Here is a 20,068-nt window from a genome sequence, read left to right on the forward strand (position 1 = left end):
ATGGAACTTTAATATCAAGCATGAATCATTTTGCACGGGACAGTTCACACTTGCATGTGGGGTTTTGGCCCCAATCTTTAGCTGTGCTGCAGCTGTTTTGTACCACACACTTCGCTTACCAAAGGTGAGTACATGGCCCATGGAAGGTACTCTCAGTATAAGGGTGACCCTGAAGTTGTGGACAACCAGTATAGCGACTTATACACCTCATACCCAGCTTGCTGTCAACAAAGCAGGAAAAGGGGGGGATGCACTTTCTGAAAGATGACTAGATATCAGCATGCTGTGCTGATCCTGGGATAGGTTTCCAGCCCTCTGTGGCAGTTATAGGGTGGCAGAAGTTAGAGCAGCCCTCACTTGGCTCTAACAGTGCATGGCAATGGCTACAGAAGCACTAAGACAATGCTAGTGGGAACTTTATCTTGGCTTGACACAGCACCTGCTGACTTGTGGTCTAAGCATTTGGGAAGTCCCCAAGGATCATAGAATATCAGGGTTGGAAGGGACCTCAGGAGGTCATCTAGTCCAACCCCCTGCTCAAAGCAGGACTAATCCCCAACTTCCCCTCCCCCCGATCCCTAAATGGCCCCCTCAAGGAGTAAGCTTACAACCCTGGGTTTAGCAGGCCAATGCTCAAACCACTGAGCTATCCCTCCCCCAAGAATCTAGCCCTTTTGAGCGTGAAACCACTGCATGTGCCTCCTTTTAGCTGCAAACTGGGAGGAGAGATTTAGAAAAAACTGGCCTGTAGTATGTGAGACTGAATATTTTCTCTCTTACCCACAATATTAATTGCTTTATTTGGTCTCCAGTTAGTAGTAAAGGATTGTATATTTCCATCAATGCAGCAGCTCAGCGATACTTTGGTACCGTCACATATAACCTCAGTGTCTCCTGATTGCACAATGTTTATTGGAGCTACTGTTATATTGCGTGTTGCTTTAAATACCAATGTGGAGTTCATACTGCTGTTTACGAAAACGCAAGTATAAGGACCTGGAAAGGAAATACAATATTACTGCTGAGAACTCATTCTGCCTTAATCCCCTAAAGCAATGAAAAATAAATTCAGCTAGTCACCCCCTAGCCCAGTAATAGCTTAATCCCTTTAACCCCTTTTTTGCTGGCCACTGGCACAAAACCTATCTGGTAATGATATGTGTCATGGTTCCACTGCTGGTGGTATGTGTCACAGGCCCATTGGAACAATGGCTCTTTAAGGAGAACAATGAAGTACTGCATGTGCCTCTTATACCATGTACCTAGTACCAGTGCTCCCAAGCCTGTCCCTCTGCCTCTTTTCTCTATCACTGGCAATTTCACTCCTCACTGTGTCCTTCAAGTGTGCTGCCGTGGCATCATATCTTACTCCTTTCTCTCCTTCCCCCCAATAAATAGTGCTGGATTTTCCTCACCTGCTTCTCCAAAATCTACCTGCTCCCTACTATTCCCACTGCCAAGCCCTTTGTATCAGCCCAACACACCTCTTGCCTTGACCACTGACACCTCATCTTCTCTGAACTCCCACCAGCCAAACTACTGCTGCAAAAATCATCTACATTGCCTGTATCTCTAATCAGATCCAGCCCCTCCCTTCTCTCAGATATAAAGTGCTGTGTAATAATACTTGGCTGTTTTCATCTATAGTTCTCAAAGCACTTTGCAAAGGAAGGAAGTATCATCACCCCCCTTTTACAGATGATGTGAAGTAGCCTGACCAAGGTCACATAGTAGATCAGTGTCAGAGCCGGGAATAGAACTCATGGTTTTCAATTCCCAGTCCAGTCCATGTTACCTGGCTCCTTAATACTAAGTTCTAATATATCACCTCTTTTCAAAGGGCTCTCCAAACATTAACAATTTAATTTGCTATGGAACTCTGTTACTTTTTATTATAATATAATAAATGCAGTATGCTGGCATCACCATTCAGAAGCTGATTCATTAAAGAAAGTCAGAGGAAGATGATGAGGGGAAAGGTGCATTTGCCCTTCTGTTTTAAATAAATAGAATAATTGCATTCTTCTTTGTTCCTTTGCCAATTACAAACAATACACTTGCATATACAGACACAATCGTACCGGTATCATCCTGCGTAACATTGGTAATTTTCAGAACTGACGTTGTAGATATTGAATGCCGGGTGCTATTCAAGATTTCATGTCCAGAATGATACCAGATCCCGTTCCCTGTATCCAACCGTATCTCACACTTCATTATTACTGTATCCCCCTGGAAAATGTCCTCAGGGGACACAGAGAAGTGGGTTTGATCTGGAGAGGCAAAGAGAAACCTGTAGTATTATTTATTTATTTTATTACTTCAGCTGACATTTACCTGGCGCCTCCCATCTCAAAGGAATCCTAAGCACTTCACAAATTATACACATTCAGTGTCAATGGTATGCAGCCACCTCTGGGGTGCAGGGCATCAGCCTGAGATTCATGATAAAATCATGAGTGTTTGCAAGATTGCACCATGATCTGAATGGGGCCACTTGGATCAAGATGGAGCTTTGCATGCTGGGAGATGTAATTAGCAGGACACACTTTCCTATTAAAAATAACAGCTACAGTAAGCCCCAAAGTATCGTGATTGGTCCATGAGTCACATTTTAGCCAGCCCCACTGATGTGTAAAGATCACACTCTCTCCTGATTAAATTTCATACTATATGCTACTAAGCACAACTTACCTTCAGGCTGAAGCTGACAATAGGGTCCTTGAGAAGGCACCTGTGTGATACAGTCACAGATCTCCTCTTGTGTTGGGTTGGTACTAGGACAGATTGAGTTGGCACTACACATTGCAGCTGGCCATCTGTACCCACTTTCACAAAAACAATGGGTCTCATTATTACTGGTGAGACTGCATACTAGTATAAAATAGAAAGTCTGTGTTAATGATGCGTTATTCATAATATTTTGCACAGCATGGTTCCCTTAAGTATATTTACCCTACTGGATGTGTATGCAAAAGTTTATACAATATGCTGTGCATCTTAGACGTTCACTAGCAAGATATAAGCCTGAGTATCTGATGCCCTGAGAATCCTGTTATATGAATCATGAGCAGCTAAATAAGAGGTGGTGATACTCTCATTAGGGGCTAAGTTTGATTCATTACTCTAAGGGCTTGTCTATACTACCCACCGGATAGGCGGGCAGTGATCGATCCAGCGGGGGTCAACTTATCGTGTCTAGTCTAGATGTGATAAGTCAACCACCGAGCACTCTCCGATACTCCACCGGAGCGAGAGGCGCAGGCGGAGTCGATGGGAGAGCATCAGCTGTTGACTCACCCCGGTGAGTAGATCTAAGTACGTCGACTTATTCACGTAGCTGAAGTTGCGTAACTTAGATCGATCTCCCCCAGTGTAGACCAGGCCTAAGAGGGTTTTTTTTAAATATACCGCATGGACTGAAAATTACCCTGTTCCAAACTCTTGGATCTGTTGTGTTCAGTCTTGGATCAGTGTGTTGAAATAGCCCTGCTGATCTATGAGAGCAATGATAGTTTTACGGTCAGATATTTCACACACTACCTGGGCTAAAAACAAACACCATATATCATCTAAACTGGTTTCAATAACGTTTTGTAGTGTTTGTTTCTAGTGAGATATTGAACCATAAAATGATACCATTCTGATCGCTATCTTGAATGCAAAGGCATTTCAAAGGGCACTATCAGAAAAATGCTGTAGACAAATATACTTCATATCATCTAAAATCTTAAGTCCTAGTTTTCAAACTGCATAAACCCATTTTCTTACTGTTTATGAGACTAAGTCAAAGTTAACTTTCAGAGACATAGCATGAAGTATTGACAAAATGTTTTGAATAAACTAGCTCACGGACAAGAAACACTTGGAAAGATGAACACACGTGTTTAGAACCAGTACACACAGCCTTCCACTGCTCCTGGATCAGAGATTTAAAAAAAAAAAAAAATCAGGTCCTGAACTATTGTAAATACATGTGGTGTTTATATTTTGTTTCATATTTTAACTATTCAAAATACTATAGAGCTGCAATTTTGTATAACAACAAGTGGGGAAAATAAAGGTTCTTCAATTCTTTGCTCTTTAATAATGTCCTTTGGAATTACATCGGAAAGAAAATTAGCCCATGAAATATGTGTCCACATGCTAGGGACAAAGCATAGTCTCTTAGAGTGATTTATATTCCAAATGTCGTCAGAGGGAAGTAAACACTTTGAAAATCAGCACTGCAGCTTCCTGAAACATAATAGTAAATCAGACTGCTATTATTACTGTGGTATTAAAGCCATAGCAGAACGTTAGTACAGGGTTTCTCAGGCTCCCTCCCTTCCTCTGGCACAGAGAAGAATTCAGGCCTCTCCTAAGGTCAGTGTTTTGTAAGAAGGAGAGGTGTGGAATGCAAATACCAGAAAGTGCTGTTATCTATGAATTTTTCTGTCTTGCTGGATCTTTCCCACTCAGTAGGTAACAGAGACAGCTCTGGATTTGTAACCCAGGCCTGCTTGCTGTGGCGCTCTGTCCCCCTCTAGTGGCACCTAGCTCAGCTAGAGATTGATGAGTCTGCTACACCCTTAGCTAAGAGCCATGTGGCTTTTAGTTCATGCAGTAGAGGCTCATATACTAAGCTTCAGAGGTCTCAGGTTCAGTCCTGCCTGCCGACAAGCAGGGTCTGTCGGCATTACGAGTTCATTGATCGCTATGTGAAAATGTGAAGGCAATCAAATTATTGACAAGCCATTGCATCGTGCAGAACATCAGAAGAGCGACCTACTCACCTGTAGTAACACTGAGGCTTGAAATGTTCATTACTGCATCTGAGGTGTTTACTATGACTGGAAAACTAAGATTCTTGAAATAATCTTTGATGGCTTCCAAGAGAGATGGATCTGTATAACTGATCTCAATGTCAATCTTGTATTCCATAGGGGAAAGGCCAAATGTAGCTACTGAAAAGAAAAAGGATGGATGTGTTAGGGTGTATTATAATAACTGAAGACTTCCAGAGTAGCGTCTGTGCCGTCTATAGCTATTTAACAAGAGCTAATGAGAGGTTTTACTGAGGCAAATAACTGTAATATTGGCCCTTCTTACTCAGCAACTCTTCCATTTGCCTGTCCTATCTGCCTGCACTGCTGACAGAGGGTCAAATCGTTGCTTCTGAGCGGGGAATCAAAGGAGGTGAGAGTAACAGGAAACCCACTTCAGTGGTTTGAAATCTGTCAGAGTGAAGGGAGTTAAAGCTGTCTCTCATTTCTTCTCCGCTTTGACCCAACAATTGTATCCATCCCAAGTGAATATCCATTGGCCCAGATCTGTTAAGGGGTTCGTTCTTTCTCTCAAACCATTTACTTGACTTATAGAGTTGTGTAAGCAGGGTCTGTATGAGCACTCCCCCGACCGCTAGTGGCACACTGGGGGAAAAGACTTCAAGAGCAGACCGCGTTTGCATAGACAAGCCTAGGTGCACAGCACGATGGTGCTGCTTTGCCAAAATGATCCATGTTGGCTGGTTTGGGGTTACAAATCACTCTAGTGTCATATCACTCATGGTATTGGACGCCATCAGGTGGTCAAGAGACATCTATTTAGAACACATCACCGGACATCAGCAATACCAGGAGAGAGGAGCTGCAGTGCTACTGAGAAATGACGTTGGGAAAGTAACTGAGATACTTCTCTGATGCATTGTATTTACTGAGGGACAACCTATCCTAAATTCTCAGTTATTGAGGGACAATCTACACGCATTGCTAGATTTGCTTTCCATAAGCTACTCTTAGTATAACCTTTTATGGATGATGTACCCGAATATTTGGATGCTAATATCTAAACTGTATCGTTAAATTTATTGACCTAAATTTGGGATATTGCAGATTATGTACTATATGTATTTTATGACTTTTAAACCAAACCTTGCACTTTTTGACAATTTAAGCATTATATCCAGATGTACAGACTCTTTTCCCGTAATCTGTGTATTTGATAATTTTAACATTAGCTTTAATAAAAAAATTTAAATTGGAATGCAGGGCTAATGAAATGTTGTTATCCTTATTGTATAAGTAAAGGGCTGCAGAACTGTACTTAGCATGCGCTGACAGAGGGAGTCGCCCTAAACTGAACTGAACTGTCTAAGCAGGTGGGTTAGGGGTGCTAAATCCCAGTGACAAAATGAGAGCAGATAGGGACAGGTGATTCTATCTGGTTGGGCAATGGCTGCCTAAGGAGGTCTAGACACCAATGGACCTGCCTCTCTTCAATATTTAATGACAGAGCTGATTAAGCTCAGTGGAGAGTCCTTCTTCCTGGGTCTTATTCCTAGAGCTGATGTCACGTCTGAGCCGGAAGCTAAGCCTTACACTCTGAGTGGGGACAATGAAAGACAACATAGAGACTGCAGTGTCTGTGAGGCTCCCCTCTATCTGCTGGGTTAAGCTGGGTTAAGTGATGGAACCTCAGAACCTGATGTTGCAGGAGTAGCCAGCGGCAGTGGCTGGGGACAGCAGAGAAACATCAGAGGGAGACAGTGGCCAGCAGTGGCAGCAGAGTGGCAGCAGAGACACAGTAGCCAGTGGTGGCACTGAAGCAGCAGCAACAGAGAAGCATTGGCAGAGAGACAGTGGCAGCTGAGGGTGGGGAAGCGAGAAGCCCAGGTGACTGCCCTCCACCCACTCCCAGCGGGGACCCGAGAGCCGGGGGGCAGCTGGGCTCCGGGCAAGGAACTACCTGGAGAGCTCTCAGCCCCCCACACTGCCTCTCTTCAGTTGGTGGATGCGCTCCTGATGTGGACACGCCCACCAACACAAGGAGGGGAATGTGGATATCAATTAATTAGTGCGGTGGCTGTAAGTCAACCTAACATAAGTTGACTTAGGGCTGTAGCGTAGACATGCCCTTAGTGTGCAGTGGAGATATACACCGAGTGACCAAGGATAGAAAAGGGAGGTGGCATAAGCCATTCCTCGGGGGAGGAGCTACATAGTAAAATGTGTTCAGACACTTTCATCTGTGATTGGCCACAGGTTTGCACCACAGTGATTCACATGCTTGATCATTGCCACTCGTTATGTCTAGGAATGACCCAAGAGACCTGTTCCCCTGCTACCTAAAGGAAACCTGCTGTAATGCCAGTGTTGACATACCCTGTCGCTTCTGCCTGTGCAGCTCTGTTGGGACGTTCTCTTCTGTTCCATTTTTGCTGTCAGGCTGAAAAAAGAAAGCAGTTGTATAAGCTTTATGTTATTTTATTTATTATACCTGAGCTGGTGAAAACTGAGAGGACAATGGAACTCTGCCAGTTTGCACCAGCTAAGAGTTTGGTCCATCGTCTTTTCTACATGCTTACACAGGTCAAAAGCAGCCAGTGATTTCATGCTAATGCACTTACATCTCCTTATTTTCTTCTTATTATTATTGATTACTTGTACACTACCCGTAAGTGTGTCCCAGGGTGAAATTCACTCCTCCGCAGAGGCCCAGCACAAAACCTCTAAGACGCTTGAGTCCAAATGAACCCTACATACTCTATAGAATAGATACATGGAAATTATTCCTGTTTCAAAGAGTTCACTATCTAATTTTAAATGTGACATGACCAATGACAGGGGAGATGGGCAAGGAGTGACAAGGGTTAGAGTAATAAGATCATGTTGTTACTCACTATGTGATTATATTGAAGGTTCCATTAATTTTACTCTCATGATAATTTAACCCATTTTTTGTAGGTAAAGCTACAATTTCCATGTATCTTAGATCATTTTTGGTCATCATGATTTCTGATAGCAAAATAATACTGTGTATGAAAAGGTCAATGTGGGTAGGCTTCCTCCCGCTCTCCTTAAAATTGATGGCAAAACTCATTGGCCTCACTACAAGGAGGATTGGACTCATAATTATATGTGCCCTATCGATGGAAATGTTTATTAAAGGGATATTGCAACTATGAGCAACCATGCAAGAGTTGTTGTTTTGTAACCTGAGAGCCTCCAGCCTGTCAGACAATGAGAGACAACCAACACACAGAATCCCACCTCGTTTTTATTACAGATCAGCTCAAACCAGCTCCAGTCCATCACCTGGAAGCTCTGTGAAAGCAGAACACCAGGGAAGGCTGTGGATGAAAGATGTCAACCTAAAGATACAGAACTTCAAAATAAGCCACACCACTTATCTATCTAAGGTTCTTCTATGGCCCTGGTATCTGAGCACCGCCCAATCTTTAATGGATTTCTCCTCACAACAGCCCATAAGATAGCAGCATTTTACCAGTGGGGAGTGGAGGCACAGAGACACTAAGTGACTTAAACAAGGTCACACTGCAAGCCTCTGGTAGAGTAGGGAATTGAATACAGCTTCTCCCAAGTCCCAGGCTAGTGTCCTAACCATTGCTCCATCCTATCTCTTGCTCCATGCCACTTCAACATTTGGCCAAGAGCGTTTGACACACATAGTCATTTGTCTAAGCTGATAGGGGAGCATGTGGATCTAGTGAGAAGACACTGCCTGTGAGGTCCTCCCACCTGAGTCTCCCAAAGGCTGTGGATTTGGGCTAGGACTGACCCTGCTGTAGGACCTCTGAGGCCTGGTCTACACTACAGAGTTAGGTTCAACATAAGGCAGCCTACGTTGACCTGATAATGTCAGGGTCTACACTACAAGGTCCCTCTTGCCGTCGTAACTCTCCTGCTATGTTGACTGAAGGCTGGTCTACACTACGCAGTTAGGTCGACATAAGGAACCAAGCTGTGAAATTGCCGATGCTGCCTTGCTTCCCGGAGAGAAGGTGGGGAGGCGGGGGGGAGCCAGAGAATCTGGACCACGCTTCCTGGGGGCGAGACGCTCAGAGCGGCTTTCCCCGCTCCCAGCGGGGAATGGGGGGGGGGCAGTCCACTGGGAGCCTGGGAGCCTGTGGGGCAGCGGGGCTGACAACAGAGCTGAGAGACCAGCCTCTCAACTCCCCACATTGGCCCTCTTAGGACGGCGGAAGCGCCCCTGAAGACGATGCGTAGCACTGACCCAAGGAGGGCAGTGTGGACATGCACCACTGCAGTAATTACTGCCATGGCTGTAAGTCAACCTAATATAGGTCAACTTAGGTTTCTAGTGTAGACATACCCTTAATAACTACACCTCTGTGAGAGGCATGGTGTTTATGTCGACGTAGTTAGGTCGATGCAGTGGCAGAGTAGACACTGTGTTGCTTGCGTCGACTTAAGTGGACTCCACGAGGCGTTCCACAATGACCCATTGTGACTGCTCTGGTTGCCATTTTCAACTCCTCTGCCCAGCAGCCAGGTACACAGGAACAAGCCTCTCCCTCCTTACAGGACTGCTAATTTTTTAATTTTCATTTCCTGTTTGGTCGCTGTGGAGAGCTCACCTAGCAACTGGCCAACTGAGCATGCCAGGTCCATGCTCCAAATACGCTCTAGCCTAGAGTACACAGGAGGTGGTGGATCGCCCGGGTCTGTGGGGAGAAGAGCCTGAGCAGGCACAGCTCCGATCTAGCTGTAGAAATGTGGACATTTACAAGCAGATCTCTTGGGTCACGGGGAGAGAGGGCTACAAGAAGGACCCGCAGCAGTGCCGAGTGAAAGCCAAGGAGCTGTGTCAGGCCAGAGGAGACCAACACTGAGCACCCAGAGGCTACAACTCATCAGCATGCAACATCTCCAGTGCGAGCCCCCTCCCGCCACCTACTCATGCCGCTGTGGGGACAGAGTCTCGTCTGGCTCTGGCAAGGGAGTGAGGCCTAGAGAATGGGGGTGTCTGGGAGTTTGGACTCCTGGGTTCTCTCCCTAGCTCCAGGAGGGGAGTGGGGTGTAGAGGTTTGGGGGGGTATATCATTCAGAGATCATAAAAACAGGTGCATTTGCAAGGTTACATTACTCCACTCACATCATGGTTCAGACCAGGGTACCAAAAATATACTGGCAGGCACAACACAGGAAAGCAACATACATTGCTGGGGGGGTCATTATTAAAACAGTCTTTCAAAGCCTCCCTGAGCCGTATTGCTCCCTGTCAAGTTCTTCTTATAGCCCTGGTATCTGGCTGCTCAAAATCAACAGACAGCTGATCCACTTCCATCCTACATGCGGCGGAAAATTCTCTCCCTTTGTTTCACAGATATTATGAAGCATGCAGCAGGCAGCTATAACCATGGGAATATTTTTTTTTCACTGGAGTCTAACCTAGTGAGTAGACTGCTCCAGTGCCCCTTCAAACGGCCAAAGGCACATCAACCATCATTCTGCACCTGCTGAGCTGATTGTTGAAGTGCTTCTTACTGCTGTGCCGGTGTCCAGTGTCCAGCTTCATGAGCCACGGGAGTCAGGGATAGGCTGGATCTCCCAGGATCACTGTGGGCATTTCAACATTTCCAGTGGTGATTTCTGTGGTCCAGAAAGAAAGTGTCTGCTTGCAGATTTCTGAACAGGACTGTGTTTTTAAAGATACGTGCATCATGCACCTTCCCAGCCCATTCCATGTTGATGTCGGTAAAAACATCCCCAGTGATCCACCAATGCTTGCAACACCATAGAAAAGTATCCCATTCTGTTTATGTATTCTGTGGCAAGGTGGTGTGGTGCCAAGATAGGGATATGCATGCCATCTATTGCCCCACCGCAGTTAAGGAACCCCCATTGCAGCAAAACCATCCAGTACCTCCTGCACATTGCTCAGAGTCAGAGTCGTTCTTAGAATCATAGAATCATAGAATGATTGCAGAAGGCAATCTTAGCAGAAGGCAATCAATGGCCCTGCAGACTTGGATCACAGCAACCCCCCAGGTGGATTTCCCAACTCCAGATTGATTCACGACTCAACGGTAGCAGTCTGGGGTTGCCAGCTTCCACACAGCGATCGCCACTCACTTCTCCACTGTCAACGCAGCTCTCATTTTGGTGTCGCTGCGCTGCAGAGCTAAGCAGAGCACCTCACAAAATTGCTGGAAAGTGGCCTGGCACATACAAAAGTTCTGCAGCCACTGCTCATCAGCCCATGCCTGCACAACGATGCGATCCCACCAGTCAGTGCTTGTTTCTCAGGACCAGAAACGGCGCTCCACCATGTTCTTCTGCTCTGCAACTGCCAACAGCAACCAGGAATTGTTTGTTACCATGGCTTCCAGCTACGTGAAAGGAAATTGCCATATTCCATGCTCCTCTGGTGGCTCTGGAAATACTGCAGGATCAGGTGTGTTGGGTTCGCCACGCTCACCACAATAGTGCAGAGCTGTGCGGGATCCATGCTTGTCTAGAGATGGCGGATGCATGGCTATACTAGGCTTTTGAAAACAAGCATGAAATACTATGGGATGTAGAGAAAACTGCATCATGGGACATTCACGCCATGTTCCCAGTCACCCCTGCGAGAATGTTTTGCCCCCATGAGGCATTGCAAGCCCTTCCCATAACACCCGGTACTAGATTCTAGCAAGTTGCACCGTGGGTAGCAACTGCTCTCTGCATTGATGGAAGTGCTACTAGTGAGGACATGCTCCACCGACACAAGGAGTGCAGTGTGGACACGCACAACTGATTTAACTACTGCGGTGGCTGTATGTTGACTTAAGTCGACTTAATTGTGTAGTGTAGACATGCCTTGAAACAGGAATGCCAGTCAAGGTCTGAGGAGCCCAGTGGGGGACAGGGAGAGGGAACTGGAGCTGAGGATATGGGCACTTAGCTGAATTTTTTTAAAACCTGGGGGTCCAGTTTCCCCCAGCCCAATAGCAGGAGTGCAGGGTTTTATCAGCTGTCTCTGGATCCCCCTCAGGTGAAGGACTGGTGGCATCCCAGTCAATTGAAAACTCAGTTTAGGTAGCAGATCAGCCACCTATTTCACAGGCCATTACTGGCATGCTTTAGACAGAGGCATGATGGCACAAGGGACACAGAGCAGCCGAGTTCATACAGGGGTCTGCCAAGTAGAGTAGAGCATGTGTTATTTTTATATCATACCCTCGAATGCACTGGCACCATTCTTAGTGATGGGCGAAAAAAACAAGTGGCTACACAGAGGCAGGAAGTTTGCATCTTTGCCAGTTTGTGGAACTTAATTCAAACCTTTATTTACAGAGTTGGTGAATAGCTTGGCACCCCTTAAGACAGCTCATCACACAAAGGAACCATATGGTGTGTGATTAGAACTGCTTCCTTCTCAGAATACATCAGTTCTGATTGTAAAGATTCCCAACGCATATTTTGCTGCACAAATAGGGATGCGAGCCTTTCTCCTGGCCAAATTTCTGCTTGAACAGTTACATGATGCTTACCTAAGTCCACTTCCTCCCTCAGTTTGAAGCTGTAGAAAGAAGTCTTAAGTTTCTCTCCTAAACGATTGTGGTTTTGCTGTGCACTGTTAAACAACTGCCATGTTGCACCAAGAGGAGGCTGCAATTCAGGAATTGGTGAAGTTGGTTTGTTTGCAAAGCATTTTGGGACCCTTCTGGATTGCAGATACTATATAAATATTAGACGTGGTGTATTGAAAAGTAGGTAAAAAATGCAAGCTGTCACATTAAATCCTAAAGGGTTGCCTGGTCCTACTTGCCCCTAAGGAAAGTGTGTGATCTATGTCCTATGCAGAAAGCCAGGCTAGAGCAAGGTGAGTTGAGTTGGGCCTCTCTGATTTAGGGAGCAGGCAGCTTTGTCTCTCTCTGTTTTGAGGTTCTTGTCTTAGGGTTCTGGATTCTAAAAAGTAAAGCAGTGTTACGTCGCAACCTTCCTCAAAGAGCATGTTGTGGTTTTTATCTATCTTCTTTGTGTGTATGCTGTGAACATAACCTAGGATATCAGATATTTTTGTTCAATATACGCTCTCCACCCAAAGCACTGGGGTTAAGGAACAGCATGCAAAAACAAAACAAAAAGAGAGACTTTCTCCCTGTTAGTAATCAGTTGTAGGAAGTGTGGTGCTGGTAGAACCAGAGAGCTGATGCTTTTAGCTCCTGATCTTGGACAACCTATTAACTCAGTAAAGCCGCTAGTACAGACAGGGTGACAATCACTCCTCATCACACTAAGGCCAAGTAAACAGGTTTAATGTGGGGAAATATGTAGGGGTCAGGGGGAGAAAATTGATGCCCCAACCCAGTCCACCAACAGCTGCCTATGATAACCGCTCTATGCAAAGATTCCCAAACACTGGTTCTAGCCATTGACCCCTCCTCCATCTTGTTCCTCTCTCGGTTCCTCTCTGCTCCATTGTATTCAGTACTAGTGCAAAGTCCATCTCAGTGGTGCAAAGGGGGTGGAGAGGTCTCTCTCTCTCTCTCTCCTTAAATCTGCTCCAGTGAAGAACAAATCCTCTCTATAGGCACTCACACTCTGAAACACAGTGGGAATGCCAGGTTCCCATTGCACGTAGAAGATCTGGAAGTTACGGCCCGACACAAGGAGCTTCTGTGCCCTGTGTGTGGTGCTGAATCATGCTCCATGATGAGGAGCTGCACAAGAATGTGTGCTGCAGGGTGTGTATGTGTGTGTGGGGTCTATTGCCCAAGAACCCTACAGTGGGGTCACAACAGGCCACAACCACTTCTCCCTGCGGGCTATCTTCATCTTATTATTTATTTCTAGTGCAGTTGTACATTGAGGCCGCAATGGAAATCAGGACCCCATTGTTCTAGGCCCTCTAGATACACACACAGAGCAAGAGGCAGCGTCTGCCTTAAAGAACTTACAGCCAAAAAAAAAAGGAAGTATTATGTGGTCTAATCATTAGCATACTGGACTAGGAGTTGGCAGACATGGGTTATAGTCCTTCTCCCTACACTGACCAGTTATGGGACCTGGGGCAAGTCATTTCACTTCGCTGTTTCTCCTCCCACCCTTTGTCTTGTCTATTTAGACTGTAAGCCCTTCGGGGCGGGGGCTGCCTGCTACCACGTGTATGTCCCACACCTAGCACACTGGGGGCCTGTAGGTGCTGCCATAATAAATATTATCCCTATTTGCCAGGTGGGAAATGAGGCACAGCGAAAAGACATTTTGCACAGGAAGACAATGGAAGAGGTGAAAATTGAACCTAGATCTGAGTCCCAGCTCTGTTTTAAACAGGAGATGCCATTATCATAGCAGCTGACGCTTTTGTCCAGAGATTGCCCCAGCACCTGCTTTCAGGGTACCGGGAGCCGGATTTTTGTCCACACTGTGATGTTGCAGTCTATATGGTTTTATAAAAATATGCTAATGAGTGAATATAATGTAACTGGAATATGCTTCATGCAAAAGGTCTCTTGTAAGGTATTATTGCAAAGCTTATAATTTACTGAGTGTGATTATTCTATTTGTATAAATGTACCACTCTTGTATCTGAAACTAGAAATATGAAATATAACCCTGAGGGCCTATTGTAATTATGCAAAGTGTGCGCCATTAATGGTGGTTTGGAATCTTGATGACTCCCATTAACCAGGACAATTGTCTGCAGATGGCTGTGGTTTACTTGTAAGTTTTCCTGTATATGTGTGTGCTGGCAAGTGGGCAATGAAGTCTTGCAGTGACATGTGATCATGTCACCTGAACTGGAATTCATCTTTAACCTGGTGTCTTTCCATTGAGAAGAAGGGGGTGGGAATCCAGAGAGGGACAAAGGATTCCCGCCTTATGCAAAAGATATATAAAGGGGTGGAACAGAACAAAGTGGAGGAGCCATCATGAAGAATTCCCTAGCTACCACCTGAGCTGGAACAAGAGCTGTGCCAGGGGAAAGAATTGTGCCCAGGCCTGGAAGGTGTCCAGTCTGAGGAAAAAACTTAGTGAAGCATTTCTAAGGGTGAGATTATCTGTATTCAGTTTGATTAGACATAGATTTGCGCGTTTTATTTTATTTTGCTTGGTGACTTACTTTGTTCTGTCTGTTACTACTTGGAACCACTTAAATCCTACTGTCTGTATTTAATAAAATCATTTTTTACTTATTAATTACCTCAGAGTATGTATTAATACCTGGGGGAGCAAACAGCTGTGCATATCTCTCTATCACTGTTATAGAGGGCGAACAATTTATGAGTTTACCCTGTATAAGCTTTACACAGGGTAAAACGGATTTATTTGGGTTTAGACCCCATTGGGAGTTGGGCATCTGAGTGTTAAAGACAGGAACACTTCTGTTAGCTGCTTTCAGGTAAACTTGCAGCTTTGGGGCAGGTAATTCAGACCCTGGGTCTTTGTTGGAGCAGATGGGAGTGTCTGGCTCAGCAAGACAGGGTGCTGGGGTCCCGAGCTGGCAGGGAAAGCAGGGGTAGAAGTAGTCTTGGCACATTGGGTGGCAGCTCCCAGGGGGTTTCTGTGATCCAACCCCTCACACACAACTATCGACAAAATTCCCACCCAAGCATAGCTCACGGGGCGAGCATTTAAACCAAACTAGCTAAGCCTCCGATAGCTTAACATGGTAAGAAGGCAGGAAATATGACGTCTTGCTCAGTTTACGCTGAATGCGTTGAGTTGGGGCTGCACTTACTGGTCGCCGTGGGTTATTTCTGCAGTCAGTGGGGCAGGACATTTAGCTGTCTATGCATTTATAAAGGATGGCTACATTGCAAAATCCAGCAGCTCCTCAAGTTGTTCTCATTTGACCCAGTGGACAGGGCACAAATCCCACAATAGGAGACCTATGTTCAGATCCTAGGTCTCCTGGCTGACCTTGGGCAAGTCATAATGACACTGATCTCCTTTGAGGCTGATGGAAGGAAAAGTGCGATATAAGAGTTAGGTAGGGTGACCAGACAGCAAATGTGAAAAATCAGGACAGGGGTGGGGGGTAATAGGAGCCTATATAAGAAAAAGACCCAAAAATCGGGACTGTCCCTATAAAATCGGGACATCTGGTCATTGCAGAGTTAGGCGTTGTTATAAACCAACAGAAAACCACCATAAAAGTTGAAGGTTACTTACTGAGAGATGGATGAATGGGTCAAAATTAACTTCCATCGAAGCATGGGTAGATGTGGTGAGAACTAGAAGTAGGAAGCAGACTGTAATGCCCAGGGACAGCATTTCACCCAATATTTTATTGCAGAACCTGAATGAAAAATACAGCAAAAGGTTAGGAATTTTTCTATTAATTTATATAGTGAAAATCATTAATAAACCCCATTGAAAAGCACTATTTTCAGTCAAATTATGGTCACTGTAGTGCTAGGTGAGCAACAAGCCACAACGAGGGGGAAATATTTATTTATATAATGTACTTCCTTTTTCCTTTCCTACCACATGACTTTGTCCTTCAACTCCCTTTCCCAGGGTATCCTGGCCCTAAAAGGCTCCCTGGCTTTTTTTGTGCTTGTAGTACTTCTCCCTGAAATGTGCCAGCTCTGCTACCTGCCAAGGGAGAGAAAGGGATTCCTTTCATTGTTGTTATACATACTGGGGAGCACATGGACGTGCCATTCAGGGATTGGCAGGTGCTGTACACAATGGATAAAGAAAAAATGATCCCTGCCCCAAAGAGGTTTCAGTCCCAGGACAAGACGGAGCGTCTGGTTTTTACCAGCAATGTGCTATGAGTGCCATTCTCATGACCAGCATTGCAGTTACTAGCTTGTTGAGACTAGACTAGTCTCGAGGCTAGGGAAGTTGAGTGGGACTCAGGACTGCTGGGTTCTATTCCTGACTCTGCTGTGCACCCTTGTCTGAGTCACCTCACTTCTGTTTCATCTCCCACTCTTTGTCTTGTTTATTTAGACTGTAAGTTCTTCAGGGCAGAGACTGTTTCTTACTGTGTGTGTGTACAGCACCTAGCACAATGGGGCCTCTAGGCATTATGCTAATAACAACAATAATGTTCAGGAACAGTGAAGAGTTTCTAAAAGGTCTCAGCTTCAAGCTAGTGTTTATATTCACCCCTATGTAAAGGATGAACATAAGGCCAATGCACCACTTTCAACGCGGTATGTTTCCGGATCTTCTTCCTAGACAAGGAGGAAATGAGCCTGCTTTCCTGGAGAAGCCATCCACGGGGATACACATTTGTAAAATAGAGAAGGACGGCATTGTGAGGGGCAGGAACAAAACTCAGTCCCAGTAAAAAGGGACAGGATGTGAATGAATACAAAAATTAAAACCCAGCAATTTTTCAGATTTCGAACACCAAGTATGTTGGGTTCATTTAATCAAAACATTGGAAAATGTAGAGGAATTTTTTTTGTACAAATGTTTGTTTCCTTCTAAAGACTCTTTTTCATAAGGGAAAAAAAAGCTTTTCTATGGAAAAAAAAATAAGCAGCTTATTTTCTTGCTTACACCAGTATACAGCTATAGTAACGCCACTGACTTCAACGGCGTTACTCCTGCTCTACATTGGAGTAAGCAAGAGGAGAATCAGTGTAATCATAACTAGTTTGGAGCTATTGGGCCAAATTCTACTCTTTTTTGTTGTTATTTACCATTTGCATTACTGTAGTACCTATGAACCCCAGTCAGGGACCAGGGACCCATTGTGCAAAGTCCTGTACAAACACAGAAAAAAAGACAGGCCCTGCTCCAAGGGACTTACAATCTAAGTATAAGAAAAGAGACAACAAATAGATAGAGCCCGATGGGGGAGCCCAAGGAAACAAAGAGATAGTACTGGTTAGCACGACAGGCAGTGGTCTCTGCACACCAGCAGCCTAGCCGTTGTTAGCATCATGGCAAAAGAGATTTTTGAGGAGCAAATTGAGGGTGGATAATGAGGTCGCTTTGCTGTCCTTTACTGGGAAGGGCAGCGTGGGAGCAAGTACGATGGCACTTGTTTAATTTAATAAGTGGGCAATGGACATTGGCATTGTGGGCCGATTGGCAGTGGGAGCTGACATTTCCATAGCAAATGAGAGATGGTAGGTAGGGTAAGGATAGGCTGTGAGGGCAGGGCCCTGAAAGTGAAGTCAAGTAGGTTATGTCTGACCTAATAGAACAGGCCAACCAGCAGAAGGATGCAAAGAGAGGGGAGACACGGTCAAAGTGTCAGGCTACAATGATCCTTGAAGCAGCCTTCTGAGGGGATGTGAGAGGGGCAAGATTGCATTTGTCAAGGCCAGAGGGAAGGATGTGGCACTAATTGCAGTGTCAGATGACGAGAGCCTGGAGGACAATGTGAGCTGTGTGGATGGATAGGAAAGGCTGTATCTTGGTGATGTTATGCAGAAAGAAGATTTAGACATAGCCTGGGTATCATGACACAGATCTGAACGGAAGATGCGGCCCAGGTGATGGGCCCGAATGACAGGCAGGATGGTGATGCTGTCCATAGGGCTTGAGAAAGGAGGATGAGGGAGGGTTTGGGGAGAAAGATTACGAGTTCTGTTTTAGCCATGTTGAGCTTGAGCTGACATCCAGGAGGAGAAGTCAGTGAGACTGGCTGAGGCTTTAGTTTGGACAGAAGAAGACAGGCCTGCAGTACAGATGTAGATCTGTGAGTTGTCAGCACAGAGAGGGCAGGTCAATTTGTGTTTGTGGATGACATTGCTCAGAGATAAGCGGTAGATGGAGAAGATAAGGGACCAAGGGCAGAGCCCTGAGGAAAGCTGGAGGGGGGGATGAGGAGGATTCTCTGAAGCACTTGCTGAAGGAGCGATTAGAGAGGTAAGAGGAGAACCAGGAGAGGACTGAGCCACAAAAGCCAAAGGAGGACAAGATTTCAAGAATAAGACCACGGCCCACTGTGTTGAAGTGGCTGACAGGTCAAGGAGAAAGAGGGTAGAGAACTAGTTCTGAGATTTAGCTAGGAAGAGGTCATTACAGCCTTTGGTGAGAGCGGTTTCAGTGGAGTGCTAGGGTTAGAAGCTGTATTAGAGAGGGTCTAGGATGGAACTGGAGGAGAACTCCAGACAGTGATTGTATGTAGTGCAGTCCATGAGCTTAGAGATAGAAGGGAGATGAGAAAGTGGTTGGCGAGGCAAGTGGGGGCCAAGAGGGATTAAGATGGGAGGACTACAGCATGTTTGTATGGGGAGGGGAAAAGCCAAGGGAGAGTGAGAGGTTCAGAATAGAGTATGGGAGCAGATGCGAGTGGGCATGGGGGAGACCAGGAGATGGGATGGGGTCACAGGGGCACATGGACAGTAGGAGAGCAGCCAAGAAACTTCTGTGTCTGTGACAGGGAAGAAGGAGGAAAGAGTTGTAGGAGGCAAAGGGGGAAGGCGGGCAAGTGAGGGGAGGAGGAGATCGTGTCCTATTTTGCCCATTTTCTCTTGGAAGAAATTGGCGAGATCCTGTGTGGAGAGAAAGTGGAGGCAGGAGGAACAGAGGGTTTGAGGAGTGAGTCAAAGATGGTAAAAAGGCAGCTGGGATTGCAGGCATGAGATCTGATTAAGGTGGCAAAGTGGACTTGTTTAGCTAGGAAGACGGCAGAACTGAAGGAGGAGAGAATGAATTTGTAGTGTAGGAAGTCAGGCTGGTCATGGGATTTCTGCTTGAGATGCTCCTCGGTGTGAGGGCAGGCGCAGAGGAAATGGATGTTGGAGGAGAGCCAGTCACATTGGTGTAAATCCAGAGTAACTCCACTGGAACAGCTCAGAAGGGGGTTACTTTGGTAAGACAGAGGTGGGGCCAGTGATGCCCAATTATATGGACCCACTTGCCATTCTGTCCTATGGATGGCGAGGCGCTGCTGTCCTGAGTGGATCCTTCTCCCCAGACCCTATGGAAATCATTAATGCACAGCCCAGTGCCTTATGCTGTGCACCGATACCAGTATTTAAAGCAGCATCCCTCACACCAAGCCAGGACCTCCATTCAGTGCTGATTCCAGGGGAAGAGTGCCCCTCGCTGACTAACAAACCTCACTTCATGAAATGTTAGGAAAGTGCTTGGACTCTCCCATCCCACTGTCAGGTCCATCACACACTGTGGCTGCAGGCCAGACAAATTCACATGGAAACATTGCACGCTGTATGGTACTTTATGAAAGACTCTCTGTAGTCTTCATGCAAATTCTATGAGTCCATACGCCCAAACTCTTTGAGGTCTATGAAGTATAGGGGAAATGTATGCCGTTAACTGTAGGCACATTCATAAATCCACAAAACATAGAAGAGGAGAATATTTATTATTACTACTATTACTACTACTACTAA

At 45.6% G+C, this 20,068-nt stretch overlaps 1 protein-coding gene across 1 annotated transcript in view; it reads right to left on the minus strand.

Annotated features, from left to right (window-relative positions):
• Positions 1-20,068, minus strand: part of ADGRF5 (adhesion G protein-coupled receptor F5) — a 69,205-nt gene that overhangs the window by 27,697 nt on the left and 21,440 nt on the right. Inside the window, exons 2-7 of the mRNA XM_065401721.1 lie at positions 15,909-16,035; positions 7,143-7,206; positions 4,776-4,946; positions 2,695-2,874; positions 2,082-2,273; positions 781-996 (exon numbers count right to left, since the gene is read on the minus strand). Coding sequence (XP_065257793.1) covers positions 781-996; positions 2,082-2,273; positions 2,695-2,874; positions 4,776-4,946; positions 7,143-7,206; positions 15,909-16,035 — 950 coding nt within the window. The remainder of the gene's footprint in view (positions 1-780; positions 997-2,081; positions 2,274-2,694; positions 2,875-4,775; positions 4,947-7,142; positions 7,207-15,908; positions 16,036-20,068) is intronic.

Source organism: Emys orbicularis, chromosome 3, assembly GCF_028017835.1.
Source record: "Emys orbicularis isolate rEmyOrb1 chromosome 3, rEmyOrb1.hap1, whole genome shotgun sequence".
Taxonomy (NCBI): domain Eukaryota; kingdom Metazoa; phylum Chordata; order Testudines; family Emydidae; genus Emys; species Emys orbicularis.